Source organism: Crinia signifera, chromosome 5 (genome assembly GCF_055691185.1).
Source record: "Crinia signifera chromosome 5, ASM5569118v1, whole genome shotgun sequence".
In the NCBI taxonomy this organism is placed as follows: domain Eukaryota; kingdom Metazoa; phylum Chordata; class Amphibia; order Anura; family Myobatrachidae; genus Crinia; species Crinia signifera.
In genome coordinates this window covers 287990731-288011441 of record NC_139221.1, presented here as the reverse complement: position 1 = coordinate 288011441, position 20711 = coordinate 287990731, and the positions used below count along the sequence as shown (strand labels likewise).

Sequence of the window (20711 nt, the reverse complement as noted above, 5' to 3'; positions counted from 1 at the left end):
GAGAGCAGGATACCCACAGCAGCAGCCGCTGCTGTTTTATCACTGTTTTCCACACAGCCAGTGCCAACAGCCAAAGTGAAGAGATCCATCCTGGGAGAGGTGACACCACCAGCCGTCACAGACACTCCAAATTCATACTTAGGACAGTAATTTCCCATCCCATGCACAGGCAATTGAAAAAGATGGCATGACCTCGCAACTTTATAACACATACAGTATGCCCCCATGGTGCCAGTTACAGATATGCCCCACAGTGCTGCCAGTTACACATACTGTATACCCCCACACTTCTATAAACAAGGCAGACATACATGTGTACATATTTTTAGGTAAACTTATAATTATTTCTTACTCAATCATTTCTACAACATGAAACCTTGAGTTAGGCTTATCTAGATCTAAAACTAGGAGATATCTCCCCTATCAAGAGGGCAGATAGTTTATTAATTACCCAGACTTGTATTGGGTATACATACAGGGCCGGCTCTACCATTAGGCAGATTTTGGCAGCTGCCTAGGGCGCCGGGAACTAGGGGGCGCCACCAGGGCTGCCTATCAAAAAATCAAAAATGTATTTGAGGATCCTTGTTGTACTTAATGCAAGTGGTGGCCTTTGGAACTTTTTAGACCTCAACTCCATACTTTCCCTTTAGGCATACTTCCCTACTGTGCTGCCCCCTCTTCCATGTACTCTGTTGTGGCTGGTAAATGGGATGGTGTTGAGTGCCTCCAGGGAAAGCAGGCGACTTGCCCACCTTCCCAGGGGGCTGGTAGGACCACCTGATTTTGGGGAGCCTTCTTGCCATTCTGGAATGTTAGCCTTAAGGGGCTGGAAAGTGGTTATTGGTGGCAGTATGTGGGGGAGGGGGCAGTAGGTTGACATTTTGCCTAGGGTGCTGAAAAGCCTTACACCAGCCCTGTATACATACAGATGAGCGGTGGTAGGGATGGCGGAGATCAGAAAGGCCTCTCTACACCCTAGGCAAAACTCCAACTTACTGCCTCCTCCCTGACCACACAATGCCACCAGTACCCACTTCCCAGCCCCAAAAATTAGTGTGGCAGTGGCATATTAGCTCCACAGCAACCACTTGCATTAAGTGCAACAAGGATGTCTTCCTTCCTCAAAGAAATTCTTCATTTTGTGACATAATGGTGCCCTCTGGGATCCCAGCACCCTAGGCAGCTGCCTAAAGCTGACTATTGGTAGAGCCGGACCCACCGACAGGGGTCAGGAAAGTATATTTCCCCTCCGCCTGCCCCCTAGCCCTAACTCTCCATGCCCGCAGCCTAACGCTAATCCTTACCACTGCCTAACCATCTCCCTCCCCATTGGAATATGTTCTATTTTTGGTTGCTCCATTCTTCATATGTGCAATACAGGAGATGTTGTTTTTGTGTGTCCATGAGCTGGGGACAAGTCTATGCCTCGAATGCTTCTATGCACTTCATAATAGGTTACATAGAAACATACAATTTGACGGCAGATAAGAACCAATTGGCCCATCTAGTCTGCCATTTTTGTAAACTTGGCCCATCTAGTCTGCCCCATGTATCTAAAGGTTTGTGCAACTTAACAATACAAACATAGCAACACCATCATTATTACTGTATCCAAAACGTGCATTTATTCATGTAAATCCAAATGACGTCAGGATACAGGATCTATCAAATTACTTAGAAGTACATTTATAAAACCCACACATTACAGTAGAAGTCTTTCTCCTACCTCATGCTGTAGATGAAAAAATCAATATTGTTATCAGGGACGCTAAGGTAATGCTTCAAAGGTCAAAGCCAGCTGTCCTTTATTAGTTGCCAGGATATAAAGTTATAATATATAATCAGCTCCCTAGATACTGTCTGGTTTGCCCAGGATATTATGCTATTCGTCATTGTAACTAACAATGCTGGCCTTTTACTCTCCTGTCTTCCTTCTTTGTGAGATAACAGGAAATTGATCATGTCCCGGTGTAAGACAGACTGTTTACAGAAACCCCTCTCTCGCTTATTCAGTGGGCTTGGTAAGCTGGTGGCAAGGTACCCATGGTGGTTCCTAATTATTCCTCTTGTTGTATCTGCTGGACTGGGAGCTGGCTTTTACTTTTTACCCCAGAGACAAGCCAATGACATAGAAGGCCAGTTCACACCCCTTGGAGGTCCAGCTAAATCTGATCGAGAATTTGTCCGGGAGCATTTTCCCACCAATGACTTTGGCCAGTTTTCTGCACAGCGGCTATATACAGAAGGATCATTTGTCTCGCTCATTGCTGTCAGTGTGTCCGATAATGTCCTAGATACAGCCACATTCACAGAGCTGCTGAAGCTGGATGAGATGGTGCAGAACCTGGACATCTCCACGACACAAGCAGGAGCTGATGTGAGCCTGAATTTCCAGCAACTGTGTGCAGAAATACAGGGACCCAGATGTCTTACTGCCAATCCACTCCTGTCTGCAGTGCAAGGTAACGCGAGTCTGATAGAGACAATGAATATAACTTACCCAATGTTCCAGAACACAACATTCCTTGGTATATACCTGGGTGGAGTGACACTGGACTCAGACAATACTGTGCAGAAAGCCCAGGCAATCAGGTTAGTGTATTACCTGAAAGAAGACAATGAGCAGGACCACAACAACAGCCTACAATGGATCCAGCACTTTCTCACATCCATCCCGCAGGCTATAGACACACTGCAACTCACACAAATTAAGGTAGGCTACAGATTTATATATTTTACATCAATATCATACTGCAAATTTGTTTGGCTGTATTGCATATTTTTAAAAATAAGAACATAGAATTAGATCAGGCGCTTCAGATTAAAAAAATTTTTTTTATAGAAATAGAAAGTGTAAAATATTTATTTAACTATACTAAAAAAACACAGCAGCAGATAGAACGAGGTGTATGTGGAAAACATCAAATATTCATCTCATAGAGAATAATTATAAAACTACAAATTGGGATAGTCTAACCGCGCATCTTAATTCATTTTGTGGTTGCCATGAAAGAATTTAAAACTACACAATATTAAAAAATAAATTTATAATCACAAAAATAGTTAAACCTAATACGTCAAACAATACACTATAAACATAGTGAACGTTCATTAAAAAAAACATACAGTATATTGATGCCACAGGGCTAGGAATACAAATATAATAGTATTTGCAAAGTACAATAACAAACTATAAAAGGTAGATCTCTATCAGTCACATATCTGTGTAGAACTTGCTTAGAAGTGATGTAGAAAAAGATTGTTTTCCCCTTGGAGGTTAATACGGCTGTTGTGTTTGTAATCCACAATTAGGGCAGACAGTGTGCTGAGTGTATCAGCCTGTTACCTGAATGCGGGAGATGATAGGCCACTGGGGGACCGGGAGCCGGTCTCTGCGCTGTGGCTGATTGTAAGCGGTTGCCCTATGAAGAGTGCGGCAGGTTCGTGCACTCGGCTGGCGCTCGGCTGGTAGTATGAATCGGGATTAGGTCGACAGTCATTAGGTCGACAGGTGGGAAGGTCAACTGGTGTCTATGTCGACAAAGGACAAGGTTGACATGGGTTTAGGTCGACATAGCATTAGGTCGACTTGGGTTAGGTCGACAGGTCGGAAGGTTTTTTTTACTGTTTTTTGAGCCGACATGTGCCGACAGGCGGTATTTCATGCCCTACCATCCACTAGGGCGTGGTGGGAGAATAAAATAGTGTGCTGAGCACACTGTGCCCGGAGCATCACGAGCGAAACAAGGGGCTGCGGTTGAGTTCCAGCTGTGTCCAAGTCGACTGTGTCGACATTCGGGTAAAAAAAAAAACAAAAAAAACATGTCGACCTTCCGACCTGTCGACCTAACCCATGTCGACCTAACGCTATGTCGACCTAAACCCATGTCAACCTTGTCCTGTCGACCTAGACACTTGTCGACCTTCACCTATGTCGACCTAGACACCTGTCGACCTTCCCACTTGTCGACCCAACGGTGTCGACCTAATGACTCTCGACCTAAGTGTGGCCGATATAACGATCCACACCCTATGAATCAGTGTCCGCAGCAGCTGCAGTTGCTGGTGCGGTCTCAATTCCCTTCGATAAGATCCCGAAAATAGGTTTTTGAATAAGCAATCCAGCAATCAAACTTTTGGTGGTAAAGTACCGGGTCCGTCCTCCTGATCTCTAACGCATTTTGTTCCTGGTGGGGACGTTAACAAAGAGACCACCTTTTATAGTTTGTAATTGTACTATGCAATACAATACTATTCTATTTGTATTCCTAGCCCTGTGGCATCAATATATGATTTTGTGTATTGTTTGATGTATTAGGTTTACGTATTTTTGTGATTTTAAATTCACCTTTTAATATTCACTATTGTGTAAATTCAAATTCTTTCATGTCAACCAAAATTTTTTTATTAAAAAGCGCAGTTAGATTATCCTGATTTTCTTATTGTAAAATATGTCTAAATTTAGGGTCACTCAAACAAAAAAAACCAATGGGATCTATGTTCTATCTGAGCCTTTGAAAGAGAGACAAAGAGGAGAGAGATAAAGTACCAGTCAGCTCCGAACTGCCACGTCACATACCTTTTTGAAAAATGCCAGTTAGGGGTTGTTGGCTGGTATTATCGGTCCACTTTATCTCTCTCCAAGGTTTAGTACATAGACCCTTATATTTTTACTGTTGCACACATTTCTTTAGAAAATACCTTTAAGTATATTTCTATTTTACATTTATCCCTTTATTGCACTGCACATTCTGAAAGACTTTAGTATATTTATTACTAGCTGACCCGCCTGGCATTGCCCGGGAAAACCTTGTTTTTTTTTATTTCCAAAATTGCTGAAAAATGTCATCTTACAGTATGCTGTGCCAAAGACCTAAGATTGTAATTTGTTAAAGATTCCACTATAATGTTAGAATGTGTTTGCATTGATACTCAATGACGGCAATCAGGTGTGGTGTTGTTGTTTGAAACACAACGCTCCTGAGCAATGTTCCCTCTAATTTTATGAAGGCTGTGTGCGGCTAAAGACTTTGGCTGTGCAACTTTGGAATGAAGCTTACATTTTTGTGCGTCACTGATATATAACTGGAAAATGACGTTCAGCATTTGTGTTAACTTTACTTCAAAATGATATTAAACATTTACACATTCAAAATACAGTACACAATGTAGTTAATGGGTGAAACACACATTAATTGAGTCCACAACTGCAAAAAGGGACCACTGCTGCTTTGTGCGCTCAGTTGTAATGTCTGTGCGCACGCTCGTCAAGGTGTGTGCGCGGGCACGTGCGCACAGCTTAGAGGGAACACTGCTCCTGAGTTGATAACTTGTTTGTGTTGATGAATTCCACATCCACTCCTGAGATTTAGCACCTACTGTATGACATACTCAATTATGCCCACAATATCCACACACCCCTCCACCTATAGATTTATTTCGAAACCCACCCCCATCCAAACAATTATCAGTTTGAATCAGAATTTATTTTTTAATCCTACTTTCATTTATTGATTGTACTGTACTTCTATGTACACATATTTATTTCAGGATTTATTGAGTAAATTGTACACTATAACGTGACAAATCTTCATCTCAGTCTTATTCTTCAACTTCTTACACTCATAACATTCAAACAAATACATGCAGCGCTCATGCCCATCGACCAAACATTATCTATGAACCAAAAGAGTCTGGGAAACCCTTAAGGCAGAGCAGTGCCTAACATCCAACTGACTAACAGGGTGAGTGCAGTGTACCCACTTTGTATTGATCAACGGGTGCATTGGCCAGGACAAATATTTCTCAGTGCAACTGGCCGGGGATCGCAGAGACGGATATGGGAAAAAAAGAAAAATACGGTACATTAGGTACAGGTTTTATTTGCCGTATAGACTGTTAAATAAACGGCAAATTCTTTTTTTATGTGTTTGTGTGTGTTGTAGTGTATGTGGTTGTTGTGTTGTATGTATCTGTCCAATGCGTAAGTGTGTGAGGTGTGCTATATATATATATACAGTATGTGTATGTGTGTGTTTTGTGTGTTGTACTGTTTTTTGGGTGTGTGTGGTGGGGATGCAGTTAAAATCCCAGCGGTCGGGATCCCGGCGTTCAGAATCCCGACACCGGATCCCCGACCGCCGAAATCCCGACACTTTCTCCCTCCGTGGGTGCCCACGACACCCCTGGAGGGAAAATAAATTAGTGTGCCGAGCGAAGCGAGGCACCGAGCCCGCTGCGAGCCCACAAGGGGGGGCGATCCACGTCCCCCCCTTGTCGGGATTTCAGCGGTCGGGATTCCGGCGTCGGGATTTTGAACGCCGGGATCCCGACCGCTGGGATTTCATACTGAATCCGTGTGGTGAATGTGGGTGTGTGTTGTGCTGTTAGAGGTATGTCTGTTAGAGGTATGTGCTGTTAGAGGTAGGGAGATGGAAGTCTCCCTGCCTGCCCCAGAACGTTTGTGGGGGGGAGGTGGGCTCTCCGGGACCCAGGCAGCACAGGCTGCCCCCCGGGATAGCCAACATGGGACCGGGTATTCACTACTCCCGATCGTGCATATGTAATGATCGGGTGCAGTGAATATATGAATATCTAATGAGCGGCCCGGCTCCCTGCCCCCTGCTGGCTGCTCTGTGTAAAAAAAAAAAATATATATTTTATTAAATATATGTTCATGTGCTTACAGCACATGAATAAAAATAGCATGCCCCTCCTCAGAATAAAATTCCTGATTTTTTGACACCAAATGTAAAAAACAAAACACTTTATTTTAAAAGTTCACATTCCACTTCACCATAAAAAGATAGCGATTGCTACTCGGTGAATCATGGCGATAAAAACCTTGAAATGTATTCGCCATCTGGTCATTGAATAGGGTGATTCACCGTTTTTGTCAAAAAAATCGCCTTACAGCACGAAAATAGCACAAAATCGCCATAAAACATGGTGAATCAGCCTCATTGAATACTGCCCATTGAGGGAAGTTCAGAAACAGAGCAATGTGTCATTCCTGGAGAGGGTAATGTTCGGAGGTATGTGTATATCCTCAATTATTCCTAATTGTTTAAAGCCTTCACCATAATGTTAGAATGTGTCATTCATACTCAATGACAGCAATGAATTCATTCCCAGATTGTCAATCTTTTTCCAATATCATCAATGAAGGCAAACTAAAACTTGGTGTTTTTTTTAATTTCTAAGTGAATGTTCCCAAAAACGGCTTTGACGTGCACACCACCGGGTCCAGAGGTATCTTGATGCTGAATTTGGTGGCTCTGAGTGCTACAGTGTGTCTGCAATGCGACAGACACGTACACACGCACACACGCACACACGCACGCACACACACTCTTCAACTTATTATATAGATATTTCATGATCATGAACACAGAGTTTGGCCCATTAATCCTGCTGCCTCAGGCAACAATAGATGTAAGGCAATGCTCATCTCATACAAACTACAATAAAATTTGTATATACAATATTAGTATTGTTTATTTATTTATTAACAGTTTCTTATATAGTGCATACATATTATGCAGTGCTTTACAGATAATATTGTAACATTCACATCAGTCCCTGCCCCAGTGGAGCTTACAATCTATATTCCCTACATGCACACACAGACATACTAGGGTTAATTTTGTTGGAAACCAATTAACCTATCTGTATATTTTTGGATTGTGGGAGGAAACTGGAGAACCCGGAGGAAACCCACGCAAGTACGGGGAGAATATACAAACTCCGCACAGATAGAGCCATGCTGGGGATCGAACCCATGACCTCAGTGCTGTGAGGCAGTAATGCTAACCATCCGTGCTGCCCCCACTGTTAGTAAAATATTAGATGCAGTAATAAACTATCATTCAGTGACCTATGTATTAATAATCAGTATCCACAAAATGTAATTACAGTACGCCTGAAATTATCCCCATGTAACACTGCCTTCTGCACTGAGTATGTGTAGGTGCTATCAAGTGCCTCCACCCCAAGATTTGGTGTTATAGGGTACGACTATCGGAATATTTAGATGATGATATTAGGGCGAACTTGGGGAATCACCCTCAGACAGATTAAGTAACCCCTAAAGTTACAGCTCATTTACATAACCATAATATCATTGACATAAATAAATACACACATCAGACATAGCTGAGACAAGGGCATCAACCTCCACCAACATTTTATTTGACTGGGACGTTTGCAGAGTATTCCGGCTTAGTATACTTCATAGATGCCTCCTTGTAATAAAAAGATTATACATTCCTAAGGTAGTATGCTAAAACATATAACACATCTCACTTCAGACACAGTGGAATTAGAACAGTTTCCAACTCCAATAAATAAATAGATATTAATGGTACTCTTTACCTAGCACGGCGCCCACGATTTTGATCGTGGGCATCGTAGGTAAAAAAATCGCGGGCATCGCGGCCATTGAATGCACTAAAAATCGGGTGCGACGCGACTGACGCGATGCCCGCGATTTCCCATAGGGAACAATGTTAAATTTCTCAATTGACCCGATTTTACTGTTCAATGCCTCAATTGACACGATTTTTCCATAGGAAACAATGTTAAATGGCCCACAGAGGGCAAATAGGCACCCTGAAGTGTGAAATGGCCCCCACAATTGTTAAAGCCACCCCACGATCAACGTCAACCCGAAGCGTGGCGAGCGCAGCGAGCCCGCGAGGGGCGGCGGTACGCGTCCTCCGACCTTTTCATACCCCCACTATCCACGTTGGCGTGGAGTTGAGAATAGAATAGTGTGGCGAGCGCAGCGAGCCACCGAGCCCGAAGCGTTGCGAAGCGCAGCGAGCCCCGCGAGGGGACGCGGATACCTTCACAGGTAAACGCGTCCCTTCGCGGGCTTCACAGGTATCCTCGTCCCCTCGCGGGGCTCGCTGCGCTCGCCACGCTTCGGGCTCGGTGGCTCGCTGCGCTCTCCACACTATTCTATTCTCAACTCCACGCCGACGTGAATAGTGGGGGTATGAAAAGGTCGTAGGACGCGTACCGCCGCCCCTCGCGGGCTCGCTGCGCTCGCCACGCTTCGGGTTCACGTTGATCGTGGGGTGGCGTTAACAATTGTGGGGGCCATTTCACACTTCAGGGTGGCTATTTGGCCTCTGTGGGCCATTTAACATTGATTCCTATGGAAAAATCGTGTCAATTGAGGCATTGAACAGTAAAATCGGGTCAATTGAGAAATTTAACATTGGTCCCTATGGGAAATCGCGGGCATCGCGTCGGTCGCGTCGCACCCGATTTTTTAGTGCATTCAATGCCCGCGATGACCGCGATGGGCGCCGTGCTAGGTAAAGAGTACCATATTAATTAACCTTGAATTATTATTGCGCAATAATATAAGTATTTGCAAGTGTACACTAGTTCTAAAAATATAAGCGCTTGGATTATTTTGTAGCGTTCCTCATATTTGTTGCTGGATTTCCTAAGTCACTACTGTGCCCATCTGAGTCCTGTAAGGGGAGTACGGGAATAATAGGAGTATAACTTCTATGAAGTATTTGTAATCCACCACAGGGTCTCTAATACCAAAGGCAATATTCTCCTCTTGGCAATATTGTATCCTACATGTAGGCTTGTACTGTCATTGACGCTGTCACTCTCTCTTGGGATCAGAATAGTGTTCAGTATGATAGTAGCTAGAAATAACTACTTAGTGCTTTCCCTCAGTACTGTTATAGATGTGAAGAAATAATGTCACTATCTCAGTGCAATAAGAGGACTTTTCTGAGGTAACTTGTGTTCGAAATTGAGCCAAATCCACTTTCTTCCTTGAGTACCATCAGTACAATATAATACTTTACTGCTCAAATCTGTCTCTCTCCCTGTGACTGTAATTATCCTCCCTTAGTTAAGTGTCCCAGGCAGATAGCTGGTAACAAATGTATTCTCACAGATGCGCTGTAGACTGATTAGCCCTGAGGTCTGTCAGCCAAGAGTCTCTACTGCTGCAGTGTAACTTACTCCTCTCTCTGTGCGCAGCTATAACGCTCTGTCACTGTACATTACCTCTCTCTGTGTGCGCAGCTATAACGTCCCTGTCAGTGTTTCACGGTCACTGTAAATTAGCTTTCTGTAGTTGTGCACAACTTGGGGCACGAATAACCATCATTATCTCTGGCAAAGGCTTGGGAAACATTACTGTAGGAGTCTGTCACCCCTTCTGCAATGTATCTGCTATGTGACTCCAGGTGTCACTTGTCACTCAACGTCAAGCTGCACCTTTTCGGCCTAATATGGGACTCTGAGGGTGGTCTAAAGCTAGGTACACATATATACAATCGTCGGGCCGTTCTTCCAATCTGGGGGCAAACGGCCGTTCGATTGTATAGGTGTGTACGCTGTCCCAATTGCTGCTGTGCGATCGATAAACGGCCAAAAACGCTCTTGGCCGTCCACGGTCGGTCGGTCGAAGGTTCTTTGCTGCTTAATATTTCATCCGACAGGACGGCTCCATATCGGAACAAAAGTAAAGTGTGTACGCATGTTCGATCGATATGCTTGACAGTGACAAAGCACGGTGGTATGCTGCATTATGAGAGACCCTGTAACCCTTTGCCTGCTGTTTTAACTAATGTGTGTTTAATGCCTCACTGCCCAACACTTTAGAGGCATCACTTTAAGACATTAATCAATGTTGAAGTTTTAATAGAGTGTGCTGGAAGCTCTTTGCAGGGCACCATAACACACTATTAAAACTTCAACATTGATTAATGTCTTAAAGTGATGCCTCTAAAGTGTTGGGCAGTGAGGCATTAAACACACATTAGTTAAAACAGCAGGCAAAGGGTTACAGGGTCTCTCATATACTTCTTCTTGCGATTGTTTGGACGGGAGTACATCGGACGTCGCAAGTAAAATTGTACATATGTGTACGCGCAGAACGGTCGTATGTTTTGGACGGCCGAACGTGTATTCGGTCGATCGAACGGTCGCAAGAAAAATGAAATTGTACATATGTGTACCCAGCTTAACTCACCACTCTCCCTCCTCTGTCCCTCTGTCCAGCATCCTCCAATGAGTTCTCATGTTAAGGGCTGGCTACTTTATCCTGGCTCCTCCATCTCCTACTCTGAGCAAACTGACATGCCGGGTGTAGCTCCATCTGCAGGCACAGGAATGCCTCACCTTTCTCCTAGTGAGAGTACTGGTCTCTGTCCCTCACTTACAGGTACCTCACAGCTCTCCCTCTTAAACACAGGACAGTCTTTTTATAGAGTCCTCACAGGTACCTCATCCTGTACGCCTCTCTTTTCTCTTTCCCTCTGCCCCTTCTCCTCTGACAGGGCAAATCACTCCCAGCTGTATATCACTACGCCCTATCTTCAACTGTCAGCAACATCTGTGAACTGTGTATATAGCATCCAACAATTAATTCCACTGCCATCAATGAAATCTGACATATACAGTGTCACCAACACACCAAAATATATATATACATTTTTAAAAAACATAGCCATACAGAACACTACATTTAGTTAGTTCATATGTTTACTAGTATTTAACATAGGATATGAGTTTTAAATACAGGCATTCTACCCAGGGGTTACACCCACTATGTACTAAAGTTAATTCACGATTGCACCCAGGGGGCATGGGGGGGGGGGGGCTTACGGCGGAAGACCGGGCTATTTCACCATGGGAACGCCCAGTGATTTCCCATGTAAATCACGGTGACGCTGGCAGCTGACATCACTGAGGGTGCACGCATACCTAAGTGACCTGTGAGTAACTTTAGATATGCGTGAACCTTCGCCATCATTCGGCGACCATCGATAGATGGGGGTGGTTCCCCCTACAATGCGAATGGATGTTTATGTTAAAAATCCATTCGCAGCCAGTGCGGGTAAATCCACACTGCGAGGAGGGGAGGGCGGCCCAGTATTCGATGGGCGGGGTCTGGTGGACTTGCAAGACAGCCAATTCGCAGCCTTGGGAATCAACCAGGGTAACCCCGTGTCCCATAAGGCTTCTTATTAATTTTAAAGTACCCACTCATTGCCAGGGGTCAATACTCATTGCCAGGGATTAATGCTTGTTGCCAGTAGTTAATGCTTGTTGCCATGGGTTAACGATTGTTGCCCCGGGTTAATGATCTCTGCCTGCCTTCCTGCCCGCTACCGCCTTATCTCGCTGCACTCCTCGAAGGAGACAGATGCTAGAGGTCACATTTTACCTCTAGCATCTGACAAGGAGCACAGCGCTGCAGCGCTGTGCTCCCTGTCAGATGCTAGAGGTGAAATATGACCTCTAGCGTCTGTCTCAGGGGAAGGCGGTGGCGGGCAATGGAGGGACGAGTGACAGGTTGGCGACCACTGGTGTAAACGAAAGGCCCCCCATACACAAGGCCATACTTGCCGACTCTGGCTGCCCAGCTCAGTGAGGCAGGAGGGTGGGGCCATCGCTGGGAGTGAAAAGGGGTCGTACGGGGGTGGAGAGGCCTAGCAACTCCTGATTGGCTGCTAGGTGCGGCTAGGTGGCCAATAGCGCTATTTGGAAGGCGGAGCCGCATGATGTAAACAAACATCCTGCATCTCCTCCTGACAGTTCGTACTGGTGCAGGGTGATTCATTCTGTTTTTTTTTGCCAAGACCCATGGATGCTACTGGGAATGAAGAGGATGCAATCTACCCCGAAGGACCCTGGTAAGTATGGATTCCTTCCACAGGTACCCATATTGGATTTCTTCAGGACCATCGGATGGACGGAGGAGACCTACCTACAGTATGTGTCAAGATAGGTAAATATTTGTATGAATGAGGGCAATAAACTTCTATTTTTCTGGTGTCAGTGTGTATTTATTTAACTATTGGTTCTGCTGTGGAACTAAGAGTCCCAGCAAGCCCATTAATGGGCTGCATACTGGGACTTGTGGTTCTCCAAGTCCCCATATGCGAGCCAGGCTTGCTGGGACTCATGGTTCCACAGCAGAACCCAATCGTTTATTTCTATTTTTTACACATTTAATCAGCCCGATGACCATCGCCATCAGGGACAGCCCCACGCTTCAGCCTGAGTAGGTAAATTCTCAGTCTGATTGCCTGCTCATCATTAGAAGTTTGATGCACAGACTGTGATGCCGGCAGCGGCGCTGGCAGTACCGGGCGGCAGGGGGTAGCAGGCAATGGCAGTGAATACCGCTACTGCTGTTGCCCACTACCAGCGCCACCAATGCCTGCTACCATAGCATGCCCATTGCCAGACGCATCTTAGCCCCACCCCCTTGAGCTGGCTATATTAGCAAGCACAAGACAGGGGGCAGGCAGTCTGAAGGTGGAGGAGGACCAGAAAAGCGCTCCTGAAGCCACCCCAGGTAAAGAACACAGATGAAGATGCTGAAGCCCCGGGAGGCGGCGGCTTTGCAAAAGAGCGTGAAAGGCTGCCACCCCAGGTGAAGAATGAAGATGCAGTTTAATAATATATTTTAAAAACAGTATTTGTTTTTTTTTTGTATTTCTTTTACAGGGGTGCTATAGGTACCAGTGGGCCTTTAATTCCGCACATGCTGGTACCTGTGGTTCTCCCAAGTACCATCATGTGGGTCAGGCTTGCTGGGACCTGTAGTCCTACTATAAAGGACAATATTACTTTTTTAGACCAGTTATCAAACATCCCACCTGCCAACCAGGGGTGCGGAGGATAGCCCTGGGCTGACTAATTAGGGTGGGTAATGTTTTGGCCAGTCACCTGGCTATGGCATTACACCACCTGCTAGTGGAGCCCAGTGCAGGGCAGACCTTGCACCACTGATAATTTGTATTCGGTGTTATCCACTTGTTCAAATATATTTCAGGATTCAGACATAAAAGAAAAGGGAACCAGTTTTTTAGGGTGCACTCTTACTTCCACAAGATAAGTTTTGTTCAAAACATTTATACCTTTATTATGATAATATTAACATTTTCCCAAAAAAAATTCAAACAAAGTATCATGTGTACTGTATTTCAAATGGGATATGCATATGTATATACACTATGTGGAAGAAAGTCATTGGACACCCTGGAAGTTTTTTTCCCGGGAGATGAGCCGATCTCTCAGGAGCCCCGGCGCTGGTGTGTGAATTACAGAAAATAAAGATTAAATATCTTTAGAATGCCAGACTCAGAAAAGAGAGATTTCTATCTCTTGCGAATGGAGGATTGGGGGGTATACACTGCGCTGTCAACAAGAGGAGGTAGTAAATAGTATCCAATGAAGTGGTTAAATCACGCTATGCACAATGATGGAGGACACGCTGTATATATCAAGAATATTTTATATATATAAAGACATCAATAAAAATAATAACAATAACAATTAGGTGGGTAATCAGCAGAAATTGGAGTATAAAAACACACAAAACATATACATATTGCACTGATATGGAGTAATAAAAAAGCTTAATGGGTTAAAAGCAGACTCAATAGGATTCCTTAGTAGTAGCTGCTGGCGTCCCAGCTTAGAAAATATGGAACAATAATAATATCTCAGAGACGGCCGCTTGGTAGAGACCAATGGTTAGTATCCTGAAGCAACAGGAAAGTTATTGAGCCAAACAACCTGATTTAGCAAGTGGGCTGACAAGCAATGTTTCCATGCAGGTGTTTGACAAGTATAATTTGTACCGGTGGTGCCTGCGAGTTAGTATAAGAAAGGAAAAGCAAAGTTAATATTATGCTTACGCAGCGGGAGTCCCGGGATGTCACTCGTGAGTGGGAGTCTGGGTATTGCTCACTGGCTGGAGAAAAGTAGAAATGGCACCTCCGTAGATGATGAGAGGTCCGTATGCTGGGGTGTTAGCTCTGCTGCGAGCGGCTTCACAAGTGTAGGTGTAGTGCTCAGATCCACGGTGCCGGTGGAAAAGGAGCTGCTAGCCGGATGTAGATGCGGCTGATGCGGCTGGTCTCTGAGTGTAAGGGCGGAAGTCGGAATCTCGTCTGCTGGTAGCACTGGCAGAAGTGGGGCAATGCGTTTCGTCTCCCAAAGGCTGGAGACTTTTTCAAGCTGTAATGAGCCATTCCTTGTGCTTCATATTTATAGGCAAAAGTTAATGCAATAATTGATCAATTGGCAACATCATTTGATAAACAATTAATTAAAGGTACAAACTAGTTATATACATTTAAAATTACAGCACTTCCTCTAGAAACAGATGTAAATCTTTATTTTTTTGGTAATTAGATATATTCATAATAATCTAGATACTTTGTATCAGCCACTTGTTGATTAATTCTAATAGATAGAAAATTAGCAGATAAGTACAGAATCTTTAGGGATATATACAATTCAAAGAGAGCAAGAGATCATATTCCTAAGTAAAATATACAATATATGTTTAAAGACAGCAAACAGATAGTTCCATGGGACAAATGTCCTTATATGTAGATAGTCACTTGTAAATGTTAAATTAGGTAAACCTCTACAGTTATAAATCAGTATAAACAGTATAAACAGGGACTAGTAGCTTAATAGATCTGATGTATTTCTTCGTGGAAGTACCACAATTTATAAATAATCTGGGGGACAAGAATTTATGGGAAAAGAAGAGAAGAGAAGCAAACATGTAATTGCGTGATCTTGAACAACTCTATATAATTTGATATTCCATATGTCATTCAGATGTCCTAAATTTAACTGGGGGACAAATATCTAATTTTTTATTAGTAGGGTAGTTCGCTGTCTCTATGATCCACGTAGGAGTCCACAGCAGTGGGAGAAATGGATGTGCAAGAAGTTTATAATGTACATATGTTGGAGAGTAACAATGGTAACTGCAGGGAGGGAAAGTTTAACGGCTGCATAGTGGTAGACCCCAACTTATGCATCGTCAGTGAATGACCCGCAAGCTACTCATTTTACTCTAACCAAGAAAAATCCAAGGCTTCATTCAGACCTGAGGGGCTAAGTGTGTCTAATTTAAAGATCCAAGAGGATTCAGCTAGGCATAACCTCTTGAATCTGTCGCCTCCTCTTTTGGTAGTTGTGATATGTTCAATACCTGAAAATACGATATCTTTGGGGTTTCCTTCATGGACTTCAGAAAAATGACGGGATACACTGTGAAAAGATACACTGTCAAAAATATTTTGAGTATATTGTTCCTGTGTTCTCTGAAACGACTTTTTAAACTACGTGTGGTTCGACCGATATACTGAAGGTTACAGGAACATTGCAGCATATAAATGCAGTAAACTGTATCGCAGTTCATAAACTGCTTAATGGAATGCACACTCGAATTTTGTGTGGATGTAATTGTCAGATTTTTATTTTTCATAAATTTGCAAGTAAGACAGATTGATTTACCACATTTATAGCTACCAATGGGTTTCGAAGGTAGTCATGAATTACTGGGGTTGTGGATTCTTGGCGTAACATACTGGGTGCTATAAGATCTTTAAGATTTTGGTTTCTCTTAAAAATTATAGTAGGTTTGGTAAGACATTTAGATAGTATTTTGTCTTGTTCTAAAATTTTGAAATTGTCTTGTATTGCTTTTTTAATAGAATTGGATTTAAGGTTATATTTCGAGATGAAAAGTGGGGATTCTTTGGTAGTATCAAGATGAGTTGAGTAGTGGGGAGGGTTTTTTTCATTACTGGTTAGATCTAGGGACCAGTAATGCGTCACTGAGGGCTTTCACAAGTAGCTCTTCGGGATATCCTCTATTCCTGAAATGACCAAGCATGGCATCAGACTGGGCTCTGAAGTCTTCATCTGATGTACAATTCCGTCTTAGTCTAAGAATTAGTTTTTTTGGGATATTTCGGATCCAGGGTTTATGATGGCTACTTTTGAAATGTAAGTAGTTCCCTGTTCCTACTGGTTTCATATAATTGGAAGAAATCAGTTTATTCTGTGAAACGGAGAATGTGATATCCAGAAAGTTGACCAGTGAAAAACTAAACATGTGGGTGAACATAAGATTAAAAGTGTTGGTGTTAAGGAAATTAACAAATTCCAAGGCTTTAGTGTGTCCCCCACTCCAAATGATAAAGAGGTTGTCTATGAAACGGCCATAGAGGACCAGATTCTCTCTATATGGACCACCCCAAATTAGTTGTTCCTCTAGGTGGCCCATATAGAGGTTTGCAAAACTGGGTGCAAATCTGGTCCCCATGGCTGTCCCTAGTTGTTGTAAATAAAAATGATCTTCGAATGTAAATCAATTATGTTTAAGGATGAAAAGGATGGAATTAAGAATAAATTGTTTTTTTATTGGTGGATAGACTGGCATCTGAATCCAGAAAAAAGCTGACGGCCTCCAAACCCTTGGAGTGGGGGATATTGGTGTAGAGGGCTTGGACATCCAAAGTAAGGAATGCCCAGCCCTCAGACCAAGGCCCTTATTCTGATCGGTGCGGATATTCCCGCATTCTTACGGTGCGGTCCGCACGCCACGGTGTTTTGCCGCGTGCGGCCATCGTCCGTAGAAACGCCCACGGGTCCTCCGCATTCGGACGGACTCACTCTTTAAGAACAGGGCGTGTTTACGGACGACATACAAAGCATGCGTGTGCGGGAGAAACACTCCGATTCGGCACGGTATTACAGAGTATTACAGAGTATGCTCGGGAATACCGCATCCGAACGGGAGCCAAGCGGTGCTACCGCACGTAAGCGGAGTATTTACGCCAAACAACCCACTATGAAGTATCTTCTGCTATACATCACATGACCCACTTATTCAATTACCTATCCTGATAAAAAAATGCTTATTTGGAATTGGAATCAATTAGATTCCAATATATCCTTACAAGCATGCCTAACACATGCATTGCACACATTAACCCTTACAGCAATTGAAGTGCAATGGTTTCAATTAAAGCACTGACAAGCGTCCTATTAGTGAGTAATGAGTAAAGGAGTCGATTCTATTGGGTTCAGGTGTTAATGCTTGTAGTCATTAGGCGTACGTTCGCCTACCGCATGAACGAGTGGTGTCCGCAAAGCAATAGTACACTTGTGGACACCGCACATTTCTGCCCTTTTTGATCGCGTGCATTCGGAGTGGTTTCCGAATGTACGCCCCCCAACATAAGTGTACTCCCCCGTGTCCGCCCATGTTTCCGCCCCGTTTTGCCCACTTTGAAACTACGCCCATGTGTCATTCCGCATGACGCCCATAATACGCCCCTATTTCCCGACTGATAGCGGTGAACAGTTTTGGACGGGATTTGCCCGAACTGGTACCGAGTCAAGGCGTGGCACATGCGCGTAGCGTTCTCCACGCATGCGCAGACGCCATAAAGACGCGATCCGTAAGTACGCGGTAAAGTCCGCGTCAATCAGAATAAGGGCCCAAGTGAGATCCATTGTTTTATTAAGAATATGTGAAGTGTCTTTAATGTGCGAGGGGAGTGACGTGATGAATTTTTGTAAGAAAAAAATCAACATAATGTGATCAATTAGACGTGAGGGAACCGACACCTGAAATAATAGGGTGACCAGGAGGTGAGAGTAGACATTTATGAATTTTAGGTAAGTGATAGAATACTGGGGTGACAGGGTGAGTGAGGAAAAGGAAATGGAATTCCTCTCTGGATATCACATTCTTCAGTACTGCTTCATCCAGCAAGCATTTGAATTCAGCTTGAAAAGAATTAGTGGGATCAGACGGTAATTGTAAATACAGGTTGAGTATCCCTTATCCAAAATGCTCGGGACCAGGAGAATTTTGGATAGCGGATTATTCCGTATTTCGGAATATTTTAATATTTCAATGATGTTTTTTGAAGTATCTTGCATTTATGCTGTATAAACACATAAAATACACACATATATATTTTATTACCACATAAAATACACACAAATATATTTTATTTGTTCAAAAAACAAGGTTTCAAAACATGAAACAAAATTTGTGTACTATCTCAGATACTGAATTTTAATGGCAAGCAATCATTTTCTTGTACATATATAGTGCCAGTTACATGTCATGTCCTCAGTAGTGCTGTTACATATGTCCCCAGTGAGTTTTTATAAAAAAAAAAAAATTTCTTCACTTTCTGGAATGTCTGGTTTTCGGAATAATTCGGATAACGGATATTCGGATACGGGATACTCGACCTGTAGTAACTTTGATCATTCAGTTGTCTTAGAACTTCTGAGACATAATATTGTCTATATAAAATAACTACCCCCCCCCCCCTTATCTGTTTGTCTAATAACCAGAGAAAAATCATTTTTAAGTTGTTTGATAGCCAAACATTTTGTTTGGTAAGATTATCGAAGTGTGAAAATTTATTATTATAACTACTTTTTGTTTGCGGCTGGGTACATATTTTCTTAAAAACCTCTAGTATTTTGTAAAATAGGGTTATTGCTGGGCTTTTTTGATTACTCTGAAAAAATGTTGATTTATTTTTGAATAATGGGTTGGTTTTTGTTTTAGAGTGGGCATTAACATCGAATAGTTCAATCTCAAATGTATTATTTTCGTTCCACAGAGTTTCCAGAGTATGCAAACTTTCTCTATCGCTGTTATCTAAGACAATGGGAATAGGATCAGTTTCATAACAATTTTTGTTTAATTTTATTAAGCTCTTTAATGGCAAAATAACGCTTTCTGCAAAGGGTTCTTAGAAATTTGTTTAAATCTAAGAAAAGATCAAAGATATTAGGTTCCTTGGTAGGAGCAAAATTTAGTCCTTTGCAGAGTAATCTTTTTTTGGTGATCCAAAATCTCATGAGTGGTCAGGTTAAATATCCCTGATACCCCTACTTGAACCTCGCCTTTCTGAGTTCTCTTTCTTTCTCCTTTCCTCCCTCTCTTCGTCTTTTTGGGGTTTGAATAGATAGACTTTGATAGGGGTTTTGGTCGTACCAGGCTCTTGACTGAAAAACCTGGTCTTTAGTGTGGAGTTAATTAGTATGGGAGTCCTGATGAGGGGAGGGAGATCTTCGACCTCCTCTCATTGGTTGTTCCTGTCGATTTGAATAATTGTGTTGTTCCTGACGGTTTGAATATTTCCTTGGCCTATTAAACCTATTAGGAGGTTGGTAATCATTGGATCTATATCCGGACTGTCCTGGGTTTTGTTGGTATGACTGAAAAGAGGATTTTTTTTATCTATATTGATTGTCTGGTTCTTTTTTACTGATATTGCTATGATCCCTTGGAATATATTCATTAGATGTATTATGTTTATGGTAGGTCCTAATTTTATCATTACGGTAATCGTTTTGATCTCTATCCCATTTTCTCTTTTTAACCTTCTTTTAAACCTTCAGTATATCGGTCGAACCACACGTAGTTTAAAAAGCCGTTTCAGAGAACACAGGAACAATATACTCCAAAAATTCCCTTTTCACAGTGTATCCCGTCATTTTTCTGAAGTCCATGAAGGAAACCCCAAATATATCATATTTTCAGGTATTGAACATATCACAACTACCAAAAGAGGAGGCGACAGATTCAAGAGGTTATGCCTAGCTGAATCCTCTTGGATCTTTAAATTAGACACACTTAGCCCCTCAGGTCTGAATGAAGCCTTGGATTTTTCTTGTTTAGAGTAAAATTAGTAGCTTGCGGGTCGGTCACTGACGATGCATAAGTTGGGGTCCACCACTATGCAGCCGTCAAACTTTCCCTCCCTGCAGTTACCATTGTTACTCTCATATGTACGTTATAAACTTCTTGCACATCCATTTCTCCCACTGCTGTGGACTCCTACGTGGACCAGAGAGACAGCGAACTA

The 20711-nt window shown here is 42.9% G+C and overlaps 2 protein-coding genes across 2 annotated transcripts in view; one reads left to right on the top strand and one right to left on the bottom strand.

The window, feature by feature from the left end:
- Window positions 1-11231, bottom strand: part of LOC146005813 (mycolipanoate synthase-like) — an 85086-nt gene extending 73855 nt beyond the window's left edge. Inside the window, exon 1 of the mRNA XM_083145238.1 lies at window positions 11015-11231. The gene's annotated coding sequence lies outside the window, so the exon portion shown is untranslated. The remainder of the gene's footprint in view (window positions 1-11014) is intronic.
- Window positions 1956-20711, top strand: part of LOC146081165 (patched domain-containing protein 3-like) — a 43490-nt gene continuing 24734 nt past the window's right edge. The window contains exon 1 of the mRNA XM_083189178.1: window positions 1956-2716. Within this exon, the coding sequence (XP_083045304.1) occupies window positions 1964-2716 (753 nt within the window). The 5' untranslated portion in view covers window positions 1956-1963. The remainder of the gene's footprint in view (window positions 2717-20711) is intronic.